The 15,284-nt window shown below is 42.5% G+C and overlaps 1 protein-coding gene across 1 annotated transcript in view; it reads right to left on the reverse strand.

Annotated features, from left to right (window-relative positions):
- The window catches only part of LOC138301701 (bifunctional heparan sulfate N-deacetylase/N-sulfotransferase 3), a 546,324-nt gene that overhangs the window by 272,388 nt on the left and 258,652 nt on the right, over window positions 1-15,284 (reverse strand). The window contains exon 6 of the mRNA XM_069242218.1: window positions 6,116-6,244. Within this exon, the coding sequence (XP_069098319.1) occupies window positions 6,116-6,244 (129 nt within the window). The remainder of the gene's footprint in view (window positions 1-6,115; window positions 6,245-15,284) is intronic.

The following is a 15,284-nucleotide window of genomic DNA, read 5'->3' on the forward strand; positions in this document are numbered from 1 at the left end:
GGGGGAATTTATATGTTTTTCCTGATTCATGTTAGATTCTTGACAAATTCCTCAAATCGGTCCCAGAGTCATTCTAACCATTCAAACGTACTGACTAGCACTTTCATAAAAACCACACTTGGCATATTTCCGGTTTTTGAGTTCCATATGTATGCTGTTGATCACAAATCCTTTCTCCTGTATAGAAACAGTTACATGGTTGAAGGCATACTTGCTCTCACGCTTACAGGACAGTCGAGTCCTGTCTCACCTCCACTGTTCCCTGTGAACATCCATAACTCTCACATCAGACAAATGTCCAGGCATTTACAGGCCATGAAAATAGACAAGCCGTCATTTTAGAAATGTGTACTGGGACATAGCTTTTCTAACTCTTTCAGTCAGGTTCTGTCCAATGGAAAACAAGTACTTTTTTGTTTCTGGAAATGGGAACGCCTCTGACTTGAAGCTGTGCTACAAATTTAGAGAATTACAAATATCTACTACCTAGGAAAGTCTGTCATTTCTACTTCTATTGGACCGTACCAGTGATGAGCTGCCTCTAACTATGCCCACTCTTGCAACACCTACGTTTACAGTAAATGCTGTGGTGGGTATTTTTTAATACCAAAAACACATATAGGTTACCTTTTGATAATCCAAGAAGGTAAAGTCTTTTGATTGGGAGCAGGAATCACATACTGACTGGCAGGTCGGGTCACTGTATTGAAAGCGTGTTGACAAAAAACGCTTGAGAAGGTCACTAGTTTAATTCCTGGTACGGCAGGCTCAGACTTTCCCCTTTCCAAGGACAGTAAAATGAATACCACACAATAGGTGAGAGCAACATCTGTAATCTAAAGCACTTAGGAGCAACAGAAATGTATTATGAAGCACTATATTTTACAAGCTTTGCCTTTGTTCTTACTGTCATCACTTTGCCTTCAAAGGGAGATGAATCAGAGCACAGCACAGGATCCCTGCTATATATATGGAGCCAGCAGCACTCCTCTGGACCCAGTGCAGAGCAATTCACCATCTTGGTTCTTAATGACCATGGTTCATTTGGAGAAAGGCTATGGCGAAGAATTTCACAGAGCCCTTTATAACAAAGTGCATTTAAACAAGGAAACCTCCATTCAAGCTTAACTCAGACAGGCCCTTTTATTAGCGATAACTGATTTTGTGTTGTATTTTGCTAACTGAGCTTCAGTACTAGTTAAGAGTCATATCTCAAGCTCATTTTAGATTTGGAAACTCATCAAAAAACATATATACCATTAAGTGTTCATATTAATCCCAGCACCTACCGCAGACATCTGAAAAATAACAATAGCTTTTTGTTCAAATGTTTTGTAATACACTGAAGGTAGGAATCTGTGTGCTGAAAAGCCCTGCCACAGAGAGAGAAGAAAGAGTGGAGAAGGGGGAAATAGTATCTTCCATACATTTGCCGTGAAAATGAGGAAAATTAATGTGGAGGATGCAAACCCACGAGGAAGTAACACAGTTATCAGTAGAATTGTAAATGAATTGCATGTCCGTTTAAATGTAAAATTGCTTTTGCCAGCGTGGCCAGCAAATGGGTGAACAAGATTTCACTTTTATAGCCACATTTTGGCTGAGGAAGATATAAATGGTTTAACACTAAATACTGGTCATGGATAGTTCCGTAAAACAAAACAAGGTATGGGAGTTCACATAACAGCAGGTGAAATACCAACAATATGCAACTGTTTCGCAAAACTACAGTGCCTGATTCACTAGGATGGAGCACCGTAACCATCCACATCACCCTCATACAGAAATAACCTTCCACATCACCCTCATACAGAAATGGATGGACTACCATGGGTCCTTCTTCAAAGTCCAAAGGACACCACTTTTCCATGTAGTTTCCTATATCGTTGTCAACAAACAGAAAGATTGGTAGAAATTGATAATTTTAGATAAAACTCCTTTGTCAATATCAACAAGGCAAAACAGTCAGCAAGTAGTAAATGAGCATATGAATCAAGTAACAAAAGCAGGCACTCCTATTTATTATTTCTGAATTTGGTTGCCCTAACCCTCTCTTGGTGCTACATTTTAATAATCAACTTAGTGATGAAAAATACATTGTTACAGACACATAGGGCCTGATTACAACTTTGGAGGAGGTGTTAATCCGTCTCAAAAGTGACAGTAAAGTGACGGATATACCACCAGCCGTATTACGAGTTCCATAGGATATAATGGACTCGTAATACGGATGGTGGTATGTCCGTCACTTTACCGTCACTGTTGGGACAGATTAACACCTCCTCCAAAGTTGTAATCAGGCCCATAGTGTAAACTGAGGCAAACGATGTATAAAAACAAAATTAGATCATAAAACATACTGAGCAGATAACGATGAAAATTCCTTTCTTAACTGATAAATAGTGCAAACTGAGACAGATAGCTTTGCAAACCACAAATAAAAGGATATCATTTGTTCCGAATGTGGAAGTGGAATGTGGAAGTTTTTGAACACCAGTACCCACATCATGGAACTATTCCATACTTGAATCAAAACAGCCTTCCTAAGGTTCAAAAAATGAAATCCCATCTATATTCTGATAACTAATTATCTTGGACGACACATAACACACTTAGGGGGTCATTACGACCCTGGCGGTCTCCGACCGCCAGGGGTAATGTGGCGTCCGTACCGCCAACAGGCTGGCGGTACGGAGACCCGTATTACGACTGCGGCGGTAGCGCCTCGGTCGCACTCCGGGGCCGGCGGTTTCCCACCGTTTTAGCCCCGGCGGTGATAATCCGGCAGGGCAGCGCTGCAAGCAGCGCTGCCCTGGGGATTATGACTCCCCTACCGCCGGCCTGTTTCTGGCGGTTTGCACCGCCAGGAAGAGGCTGGCGGTAAGGGGAGTCCTGGGGCCCCTGGGGCCCCTGCACTGCCCATGCCACTGGCATGGGCAGTGCAGGGGCCCCCTAACAGGGCCCCATGCAGCTTTCCACTGTCTGCATAGCAGACAGTGAAAAGCGCGACGGGTGCAACTGCACCCGTGGCAAGGCCGCAACACCGCCGGCTCCGTTAGGAGCCAGCTCCTATGTTGCGGCCGCATCCCCGCTAGGCCGGCGGCCGTAAACTAGGTTTGCGCCCGCCGGCCCAGCGGGGATGTTGTAATGGGCACCGCGGGAGTGCGGCCGCATTGGCGGCCGCATGGCGGTTACAGCTTGGCGGGTGGCGGAAGCGGGTGACCCCCTTAATGAAGCAAAGAAGACGACCAAACTATCTAGTTACTAGCTTCTTGTGGAAATGATGTGCAAATACATACCAGTAAAATCAAACATTAAGGGGGTCATTACAACATTGGTGGGCGGCGGCTGTAACTGCCATGCGGCCGCACTCCCGCCCATTACAACATCCCCGCTGGGCCGGCGGGCGCAAACCTAGTTTATGCCTGCCGGCCCAGCGGGGATGCGGCCACAACATAGGAGCCGGCTCCTAATGGAGCCGGCGGTGTTGCGGCCGTGCCACGGGTGCAGTTGCACCCGTCGCGCTTTTCACTGTCTGCTATGCAGACAGTGAAAAGCTGCATGGGGCCCCCAGGGGCCCCAGGGGCCCCAGGACTCCCCTTACCGCCAGCCTCTTCCTGGCGGTGCAAACCACCAGAAACAGGCCGGCGGTAGGGGAGTCATAATCCCCAGGGCAGCGCTGCTAGCAGCGCTGCCCTGGCGGATTATCACCGCTGGGGCTAAAACGGCGGGAAACCGCCGGCCCCGGCAGTGCGACCGCGGCGCTACCGCCGCGGTCGTAATACGGGTCTCCGTACCACCAGCCTGTTGGCGGTACGGACGCCACATTAGCCCTGGCGGTCGGAGACCGCCAGGGTCGTAATGACCCCCTAAATCTTAAAGTATACGAAAATTAACACATGGTGAGAATAAAAAAAGGTAACACCAAGTACCTTTCTAAATTAACACTGTACGTCTTAACTTGTGTTTTGCATACAATAAATGTATTGTTTGTAATGATGGACTTGTTGTGAAAATGATTGTATTTTTTTTTGTATATATGTACACAGCTCAAATTGCCCTTTGATGGCAGCTGAGTGACTGAGCACGAATTCTAGAACAATAATAAGGGAGTAATTTTATCTTGAAGAGAATCACTGCACACAAACAAATATTTCCGTCCCATCATAATAGAAGGAAAAGAACAACCATCAACGAATGATGGCCTCCCAAAGTTCAGCTACAATGGGATCTTGATGACTGAGCCCCTAGGTTCTGGGGCTACAACTGCTGTGGTCACATAGTTCATTCCCCATTAGCAACCCCTACCACTAATTAAGTATAGCTTTTGAAGAGCACCTTGGCAGCCAAAACACAGAAAAATGTTGGAGCAGAAGCTTAAAGACATTTCATTTTGAGCGAACATCAAACAGAAATCTTGCAATACCCAGAGGCAAAAACAACAGTCAGATCAGAATATACTAGCCTGTTCTTGGAAGAAGAGCACAAAGTGAAAATCTAAAATGATAATTATGTACTAAATCAACTATGTAGGGGCAGAAAGTGTAAAGGATGCTATCTGAAGAGTATCACCCCTCACAACCCAAAACAAATACCACATTTGATTTGCAAAATGTCATTCTGTGAAGTACATACAGGTTATCAAAAGAACATGTGCAAAGAAGATGCAAAAGAGAAAAGCACAGTGCAAAGCAGGCGAGAAAAGGGGTAGCTTCAAATACCTGCTTGAGAATGCAACAACACTGAAGAAGACCTTCCATGCTAAAGAGCAGTTAGCTCAGGCCCGGGCTTTTAAATCTGATGTGGTTTGCCTGATATTCAAAGTCAATAGACGATTCATCATATGACAAGCTGATGCCAACTTTAAAAACACCAAGAATGTAATCTTTCACCATCATGCATAATCTCATATGCATATTTTATGTTCTTATATTAAACAGGGCCTTTCCAGGGAATGTCATGAAATCTTTCAAAGCCAAGACAAATCACTGCAGACTCACATTCAGCAAGTGGTGCAACTTGTTTTTTTCAGAAAAGGAATTCAATAAGCCGAGCAGTGACATATTGTGGGTGTCTGGAGCTCTCAAAGTGCCAGAGCTCCTCTACCTCTCAAGATCGCCTTAATTGTCCCTGAACCTAAGTGTAAATGTGAGGCTGAAATCCTAAGTGAAAGATTTGGGACTTCACATCACTTTCTATATGGGGTCTCAAACAGTGTGTGTAATAAAACTAATAGGATCACCTCACAAATCCAATCAATGATTACTTGGAGGAGTTGACAAGGGGAAATCATGCAGATTTATCATTTAATAAAGCCATAGCTGAATATTTTTCTATATTATTCCATATTCCACCTTTAAAACTCAGAATCAGAAAACCTCCAAGGGAATTGCTGTGACCAAGGAGCAACAGGTGAATAACTATCTCACCATAACAAAAGAAGCTTTATACATTTTTTACAAATGTCTTGCTCAAACCCATGCAACCCGTCGGTGTAGCTACAAACTGTCCTTCAGAGTTTTCATATAGAAAGGGCTTAGGGGAACATTACTAAACCTTGAACAAATTTCCGTCAGCTTTTAGCATTGAACTGAACTTTCCTGCTTTCAGGAGGAAACCTAAAACACTCCAATTCTTTCATTCATTCAATTTACCATGATTTCGCACCATCCCTTGCGCTCTGCATCTAAAACGATCACAGGCTCTCCTGTGTAGAATTTATGAAATAAACATAAACAAAAGACATAAATTAGAAGTGCTTCTTAATTCATTACAGTGCTTGGAGTATCAATTTGATTTATTAAATATTTTTGGGGAAGGATTTTGTATGCTAGTTGTCTATGGAGTGTGTCATATTACGTCAGAATTAGGCTGCAGTAGCCTGCTCAATTTGTTTCCCACTTAGCTGGATCAGCATCCCTCACGAAATGCCAGCAAGAGTAATTACTGAAATCTGGATAAATACATTTTAAAGACTTTGTAAACACGAATTGTGATAGTAAACATGCAGACGTTAGCAATTTTGTACTGAAATGGTGTCTCACAAATTGCTTTATCTGCACAACCCAGAAAGTGGCATGAAGTTATAGTACACAATTTCGATTGCCCTACTTACTGGATTGAGAATAAGTGTGAAGAAAAGTTCCCCTCCCTGAATGCTTTTGTCCAGTTCCTTTGGTCCACCTGGATATTCCTTGTAGAAGATTGTGTGAGTAAAGAGACCACAGGTTTGCCGCGGCAAGACCTGAAAAAGAGAAATTGCCACAAATGTAAAAAGCCATTTGAAGAGCATAACATAAACTAATAATAGATGCTTATGTACAGGATTATTTTAGAAACAATTACTGATCACACAAAGCTCCATTCCAAGTTGTATCATCAGCTATTTTCAGTGTCAGTATATATGAAGAAAGCCATCTTTTTAAAAAAAAAATCTGCTAATTATGCAGCACATCATGTGGCAAGAGTAGGAAACACATAATTATCCAGCACAAGCTGCAGCCATATATTCATATAATTACACTGGCTCTGATTGTTTTTTGCATTGGTTTATCAAAAATGTATTAATGAAAGGTAAACAAAACCTAAACATTCTAATCAATGCCTATTTGTAGCTGAATCTCAAAGAAAACAGCTTCCACGGTCTCTCAGTTTCAAAGGCAGAATGTGCTTTTCGCCAATGAAAGGGTGTTTCTTTTTTCTAAACATTTACTGGCCTAATTCACAAAGGAAACTTACACTTTTGAGTAGGTTTACTCTTTTGAGTAAGTTTACTACTTTGTAGCAGTCACAAACCCCACTTTGTTGTAAGTTACACTTTTGTAGTATGTTACACTTTATAGTACATCCAACACTACTCATGGCCAACCACTGGTGCTACAACACACTACCATAGAAAATAATGTAGGTAAGTACTGACTACAATGTAAGTTACTACAAAAGTGCAGTTTGTGCATACCTAAAAGTAGTAAACATAGTCAAAACTTTAAGTTGCTACAAAAGTGCAATTCGGGACTAGCACTTTGCAGTACTGCTATAAGATCTGAGATGTCAACAGTGATGTCATCAACTATATCATTTTATATGTCATGAGTAATGTAAAATGTGAGGTTATAAGCAGTGCATGGTGGGGGTACAAGTGAGAGTATGTGCAGCTAACTGTAACTGGTGAATTTCAGGTTTAAAAAACAAAAGTTAGTTTCTGTGTTATTTCAACATCTAACTATGTCACTTTAACCTTTGCTTTTTTCATGAATTTCTATTTTTTTTTTTAACATAACATTTGGACCTGGCCCTTGTGGCAGGTTCACCGCCTGACTTTTTGCCTAGTTCATCCTATTTTTTCTGACCTCGCACTGTTGGCTCTAGGACTCTGAGCACTTTATCACTGCTGACCAGTGCTAAAGTGCAGGTGCTCTCCCATCTAAAGTTGGTATGATTGGCTTACACCTAATTGGCATATTTATTTAATGTATCTGTAAGTCCCATGTACAGTGGTATCTCTCTACCCAGGGCCTGTAAATGAAATGCTACTAGTGGGCCTGCAGCGCTGCTTGCACCACCCACTGAAGTAGACTTTCAAACCTGTCTCAGGTCTGCTAGCGCAGGGCCTGTGTGCACAGTTTTCTGCCACAGGGACCTGGCATCTAAATTTACTTGCCAGTGCCAGAACTCCCCTTTTACTACATGTAAGTCACTGCTAAGGTAGGTCCTAGCTAGCCCTATGGGCAGGGTGCCATGTATGTAGAAGGCAGGACATATGCCAGGTTGCGTGGCCTGTCCTGGTAGTGACAAACAAACTTGGTGTCTCACTGCTGTGAGTGCTACCTTCTCATAGGATTGCATTAGAAATGCCCTGCCTTATGTGTAAGGGGTATTGTCTGATTTATGAGGGGTAGCGTAGGCATGTTTGGTATGGTTGTAATGGTGATAATAAATGCTGCTTACTGGTGTTGGTGTATTTTTTATTACTATTACAGAAATGCAACTTCTAGAAAGTGCGCATTTCTCTGTGCTTATGACTCTGGTGTTTTGCAGCTTGACTCCAATCGACGTCTGGGCAGAGTGACAGTTGGGGCTTTGTGCATACTTTTCAGACAGCCTGTACACAGGGAGGGTGGAGGTGTCACAGAGGTGCATCTGCATACTGAATAGTCTTCCTGGGCTGAGAGAAGGGAGAGGCAGGGCACACCTACATTTGTACAGGCTGTGCCAACTGATGTTTGGAGCCTGTGCTGGAGGAGAGAGGGAGCACTCCCAGAACCAGTTGTAACTGGTTGGAACCTCCTCTCCCACACCATTGTAAAAAAAACTGTAAGGACTGAGTATAAGTACAGGGGAATTTTCCCCACAATTTGGAGACTCTTGGAATCATTTTGGAACTGGTCACAAAAGGCTGGAAGGACTCACCAGGAACCGCCATGGACTGCCGCTGCTGTGCTGACCTGTGACCTGCTTGGTCACTGTAAGGACTTGCCACCTGCTTGCATCATCTGTGTGCTGGCCTGTAGCTAGGCCCCCTCACCTGTGGGCCTGCTCCTTAATTTCTGCTCCCCAGGGGCAGGGTGCTGTGACCTCTGACCCCTGCAACATCGCTTCAATACCTTGCCAGACTAAGCACTTTGGAAAAGGCTTTATCTTTTAGAGACTTAAGCGCTTAATGAGGAAAAGCGCTGCCTACTTGTTGTTCTAGCACTTGAAAAGCGCTTTTATTGCTGTGGGAAAGATCACCGCCGGGCCATCTTGAATGCAGCGCCGGAGTAGGTCTGTTTTCTGTGCCCCCGGGGCACGAAGGAACCTGTAAAATTGGTTTTGGACCAAGCGTGCTCCTAGCCGTGCACCTAGGGAAAGGATCGCTCTGAGGTCCTCTCCCGGGGCACCAGAAGGCCCTTACTGGGCTCGGACGAGATGGGCGTGAGAGAAGGAAGCCTCTCCTTGTCCCACTGAGCCCAGGAGAAGTCTCTGCTGGACCGCAGGCGGGACGGAAGCCTGGCAGGAGGCTCCCCCGCACCGCTGGTCCCTTCTCTGGCCATGTGTGGGCCAGTACCTGATCTTCGGCCCCCCCTGTTGGAGGGCCAATGAAGGCCCGGGGGAAGCCCCTCAATGATTGCGGGCCCCAGGATGGGCCCACCCTTGAAACGGAGGTGGTGCGTGGTGCCCCCCCTCCTCCTGGCACTCTTCCCTGACCTTGGCCCCCCCTCATGAGGGCCAGTGGAGGCCCGGGTCCCCAGTGATCACAGGCCCCAGGAGGGGCCCGTCCTGAAAACAGAGGGGGGGTTGTGGCGCCCCCCTCCTTTACCAAACGTATTGGCCGACCTTGGCCCCCTGCTCGTGATGGCAGGTGGAGGCCCCCAATGATCGCAGGCCCCCAGAGGGGCCCATCAGGAGTACAGAGGGGGTGCGTGTCACCCCCCTCTACCCCAGAGCTCACAAGAGGCCCCCGTCTTGCGCAGAGGAGCGCCGGGTGCCCCATTTTTCATTCTTCAGGCACTAGAGGTGCCTACATCAAACCAGGTACACCCAAATTATATACAACATAAGTTCTTTCTAAAGACTTCATTGATTTATGTGTTGCCTACCTGTTTTTAGGATGTTTCATATGTGTATGCATATTTTCCTTTTATGGGCATGACATGCTAATATGTTTTTCTGACTTGCCATATGTTTTATAATGTTCCTAATATGGGCGTTTATGATATTCTTATGACAAGTGCTTTAGTGTAATACCGTGTTTCCTGACTACTGCTTATGTTGCAGAATACCGAGTAACCTGTGTGTTAAATGTGACTACTGCTAGTCTGCAGAGTAACTAATGTGTAATGTTCTGAAAACTGCTAAGGTAGCAGGACATTACTGATTTGTGATGTTTGGTCTAATAATTGCGTTGTGTACAATACATTATATTTTCATATAATTTGGTGTTGTGTTTCCTTTGTGGTGGGGATAGTGCGTCACATGTGTTGCGTGTGTTGTGCAAACGCTTTACACATTGCCTCTGGGATAGGCCTGACTACTCGTGCCAAGCTACCAAGGGGGTGAGCAGGAGTTATCTTGGACATGCAACTCCCTTGCCCTGACTAGAGTGGGTGGATTCTGCCTGGCTTAGGTGCATACCCTAGCCAATCAGAAACCCCATTTCTAACTATAACCTATGGTGCTATTACCACATGTTGCTATAATGTCACTTTAACCTTTGTTTTTTTTTCAGTGAAAATATATATTTATATATATCTATATATATATGTTACTCTGGGGCAGATAGCGCTAGTGTTTTTATAGTTTGGTCAGACTTTCTGTAGAAAAGGATTTTTTTGTTTTCCTATTAAATGTTTGACAAATCTGCACAAAACATCCCAAAAAAGTTCATCCACTTTGGCTCCATGCAGTATTTTTGGAGTCCTGGTTCCGTGGTAGATCATGGTACAAACTAAACAGACTAAAAGAAAGAAGCCTATTGGACAGTCTAATCTGTTTTAAGCCAGAGAGATCTGTAGATGTGAACTAAAGTCTCCAGGGCCATATAAAGCAGGTTTTAGATACTGCTATCCCTGACAAAATAGTGAGTAAACAAGAAAGACCATCTGAGCCCTGATATACAGAGGCGCAGAGAGAAAAAAGGGGTCTCTGTAGAAAAAATGAAAGACTCTGGCGGAAGGCATATCTTGAGTTTGATAAACTCCAGCTAATATCAGCTCTCAAAGATTATAAAGAAGAAATCAGAAAAGCCAAGCAAGACATTTATGTTAATACTATTAAAGAAGTAACTAATAATCCTAAAAAGATTTTCAGTGTGGTTAGTAATTTAGTTAAGCCTGTCTGTACAACTCAATCCATATTGCCCTCTGAGGAATTATGTGATATGCTTTCAGATTACTTTTATCTTAAAACCCAACAAATTTGTACTGATTTTGGCACAACAGATAGTGGTAAAGTCCAATCTGTAGGAGCAGCCTGAGCAATTACGCCCCCTCTGGAGGAAATCACAACTAAACTTGACAGAATGGAACTTTTTTAAAGAGGAGGATTACAAATGTCTAGCGAGAAGTGTGTCATCGGGGTCCCTACTGGACCCACTGCCCCTGCACATGTGGAAAGATAGGGAGGAGGAACTTTCTTTCGGCCTACTAAAAATATGCAATAAATCCCTGGAAACCAGTTCAGCCCAATCAACATGGATGAAAGCTGTGGAAGAGAATGAAAATTCATGGAAAATGTGGTGATATGGCTGCAATATATAGATGATCTATTTGTAATCTGGAATGGTACAGAGGCATCTTTGGAGGAATTCTTTGGAATATTGAATATGAATGACATGGGACTTCGTTTTACATACAAACTGAGCAAAAGCTCAATTGAATTTTTAGATGTGATGGTATATGTAGAAAATGACAAATTACAGACTACTCTGCATCGAAAACCGACAGCGACAAACAGTGTGTTACATATGTCAAGTTTTCATCCAGCTTCACTCATTAAAGGTATTCCTTATGGTGATTTTATCAGTGTCAAGAGAAATTGTTCTAAACAAGATGACATGGAAAATAAGTTTGCAGAAACAGAACAGAGGTTTCTAGCACAAGGGTACAGAAATCAAGATGTCAAACAAGGTGAAAGGAAATCTAGAACAGTAACACGTGTACAAACTCTTGTGAACAGACAAAAGAAAGTGGATGAACAAGATCAAATAAGAATGATTTTGACATACAGCAAAGAGAATGAACAAATACTCAATATTTTAAACAAGTATTGGTATTTAGTTAAAAAGGATAAAGACTTAGGACCACGCTTAGGGTCTCGACCGAATGTAACCTGTAGAAAAGTGCCATCTATAAAAGATCTAGTGGTGAATAGTTACTTTGAATCTCCAAAAACATCGCATTGGCTGGCAGACTCCAGCAAAGGCTTAATTTGTTGCAACAAATGTAAAGCGTGTAGGATTGGTTGCAATAAAATTAAAATTGTAAGCTTTCGGGAGAGAGAGATTCCAATTGTGGAAAGAATAACATGCAAGACCAGCTTTATAGTATATATAATTGAATGCCTGTGTGGTTTAAAATATGTAGGGGGTACTATTGGTCCCTTAAAGAAACAAATATTGGAACACATCAGGGCAGTACAGAATAATGACATGAATAATGCCATGACAAAACATCTGAAAAACCACAATGGCGCTGATTGACTACATATGAAATATTATGGGATTGCAACCATCGCTAAACATGAGAGAGGGGGAGATAGAGTCCAAAAACTGAGACGCTTAGAATCGAGATACATTATTAGATTAAAAACTAAGACCCCACTTGGGATTAACGCGGATGAGGAGCTATATTGCCATCTGTAGAGAGAGGTATGGAAAACGTATGCAAAATATGGAAAGATGGTGAGAATGACGGATGAGAATAGGTACTAGACCCTGAAAAACCATATTTTGGCATACATATATGTGGAAAAAAGTTATAGCAGTCCAAAAAATATGAAAGATCTAAAATACAAGTAAGATGTAGTAATTGTTAGAACAAACTGTGTATGTATATGTGTATATGGATGTAAATAGATATAAAATGTATTTGGTAGTGGGGTGTACAAAGGGTTCACTTTTTTGGTGGTTGTTACAATTTGGGGTTTAAAAGATACTACAGATCCCAGAATGCCACATAAAGGTAAACTGGGAAAAAGAGTATAAATTGTGAGAATTAGTGTACTCTGTACTGTGATCAAGACCCTGGAGGGTTGAAGCGCGTTTGTGTGGGTTGTATTCAAATCAATCAGCAATACAAATAGAATTTCTGAAGATCCTACGTGTGCCGCGTATGACTGAAAGTAAATTGTTGGAGTATGGTTCACAGGGAATCGGTCCTTCCCTGACGCTGGCACCGGCTATAGAGTGCGCCTAGGGGGGGCCATTAGTGGATGAAAGTCAATCATTGGAATATATATATGTACAGATATATATATATATATATATATATATATATATATATATATATATATATATATATATATGAATGTAGACAGATAGATATTCAACAAAACATATAAAACACAAATAAATACTATATTTCTAAATTCTGTTGCTTCCTGCATACATAATTTAATTCATTGCACAGTAATACAGCATTGATAAACCTTTCAATTGCCGGGCCATAAAACAAGCATTTTGTGTTTCTCTAGGGACACCTAAACTATTTATGGATATAATTCTCACATTAGTTGAAATATAAGACACAGTGGTGGTCATCACACAACCTTGCCTTTTGGGAATGCACAGCTATGCCTGAAATGTACAATATTTTTGGGAGTGTAATGTCCTTTGAGGAGATGTGCATGTCCTTTTGTGAGATCTCTTACAGCTATGTTCATTAAATGACATTCTTGCAGCACAGGCTTTTTTTATGCAATACTGTTGTATACTGCATATGTGCGATCATGGGAACAAACCCCAATTAAACACTTCGGGTCTGATTTATATGTTGGTGGAGCGAGAACTCCACTGCAACAACAATGGAGTTCCCTCTCCGCCAACATAATGCTCCACCAGCCGAATTTAGATGCGGGTGGCCCATAGTTTGATGATGGCAGAGACCACCGCATTTCTGCCATGGCCAAACTTCTATGACAGCCTGACAAAGTGAGGGTTGTTGGAGAATTAGCTATAAATCTGCCCACCCAATTTAGATGGGCTGACAAATAGCTGTTTTCGTGGTCTGTCACCGCCAGGCAAACCCTAGTAGTAAGGGGAAGTAAAAGACAAAATATACCCCCCTTGCCATGGGAAATAACTCCCACGGTGAGGGAGCCATTATTTTTCTTATTTAAAAAAATCCTGCTTCAGGATTTTCTTTTGGAAAAAATGTAACCTTGTTAGATGGCTCCGTCATATTTGACAGAGCCTTCTGTCAATATTACAATGCATTGACAGGAACCTCTCGGACAGGGATTCCTGTCAATGCTAGAAACATCCTCTGGCCTGTCTGACAGTTCTAAATCTGGTAGGTGGTATCTCCATCGGGAAGAGGGAATAATTTTCTACGTAACCCTGGCAGAGAAAGAAGCTGCCAGGATATAAAGCAGGTCCTTTGTGTGCAAGTGCACAACTACAGTTCTCTTCTTTTAGAGTGTTCAGTTTTGAATAAGCAGCATAATGTTGGCATATATTGCACTATTTTGATGCTTAAAACATGAACAATAGTTTAATCCATAGGTCATGGTGCCAGCCAAGAATGGAATGTCCCAGCATATTTATTTGACCCCTTTGAAGCCTCTGAATTTGATTTTGAAAACTCACTGCCCAGTTTAGTGACGTGCAGAAGGATCAGCTACCACTTGCACCACTTGGAGCTTGTGCACACTTGGTGCCGGTGAAGCCCCTTTTCCACCTCCTTCCTGAAATTTGGAAACACCCAGACCCAGCAATGTGGCGAGTGTTTATGGAGGTTCAGTGCGCTGGGCTCGAGAGGCACTTCCACAGTAATCTGTGACAAGGTGATCACCCAAAGATACACTGCCAGGAAGGCCTATTGGCTAGCATAGTAGTCGCTCCTGTAGATCTGCTGTTAGCCAGGCTTGTGTTTCCACTTGTCCTTGATGGTTCAAACTCCAAGTCCCTCATTTTGATTGTGCCTTTAAGCTGATCTGGGTGCAATTGGCATTTGCCCCTGAGTTGTGATTACAACTCATGTGAAATGATTGCACAGGCCAAGCTTTATTTCCTGCCCAAAATTTGTTTTGAGAGGTAGGATCTGGTGAAATTTGTAGGGGGGAAACTTTCATTGTTTGTGCATGTCATGTGATATTACCATATGAGTCCCCATTCAAGAGCATTGCATTTGAAATGCCGCATTACAGTACAAGGGAAAGACCAAACAGTGAAATATTGGTATTTCCTCATGCAATATTCTTTCACTAAAATCGCATTTTTTTCTACAGGAAAACGATTTTTGGAAGAAGTTAAATATTCTTAAACTGTACAGTCTCTAAGAATACACATTGCCCCTGACAGCACAAGCAGAAAAAAGTATTATATAGTGTAAGAAACCAGATTATTGTTTGAGAGGGGTGGAAGCCACAATCCTTGTCAGGGTGAATCACAAAAATCACTAAAATAACCTATGCATAACCCCGCTGTGGTTTGGCACAAAACAGTCAAGTTAATTTAGAGGCAAAATGTAAAGATATATGCAGTGCACAAGTAGCAAAGCGAAAACACAACATACAAAAATCCCAAATCAACTTAGACAAACAGAGTAAAGTTTAATATATAAAATAATACCAGAATGCCAAACATT

Source organism: Pleurodeles waltl, chromosome 1_2 (assembly GCF_031143425.1).
Source record: "Pleurodeles waltl isolate 20211129_DDA chromosome 1_2, aPleWal1.hap1.20221129, whole genome shotgun sequence".
NCBI lineage: Eukaryota > Metazoa > Chordata > Amphibia > Caudata > Salamandridae > Pleurodeles > Pleurodeles waltl.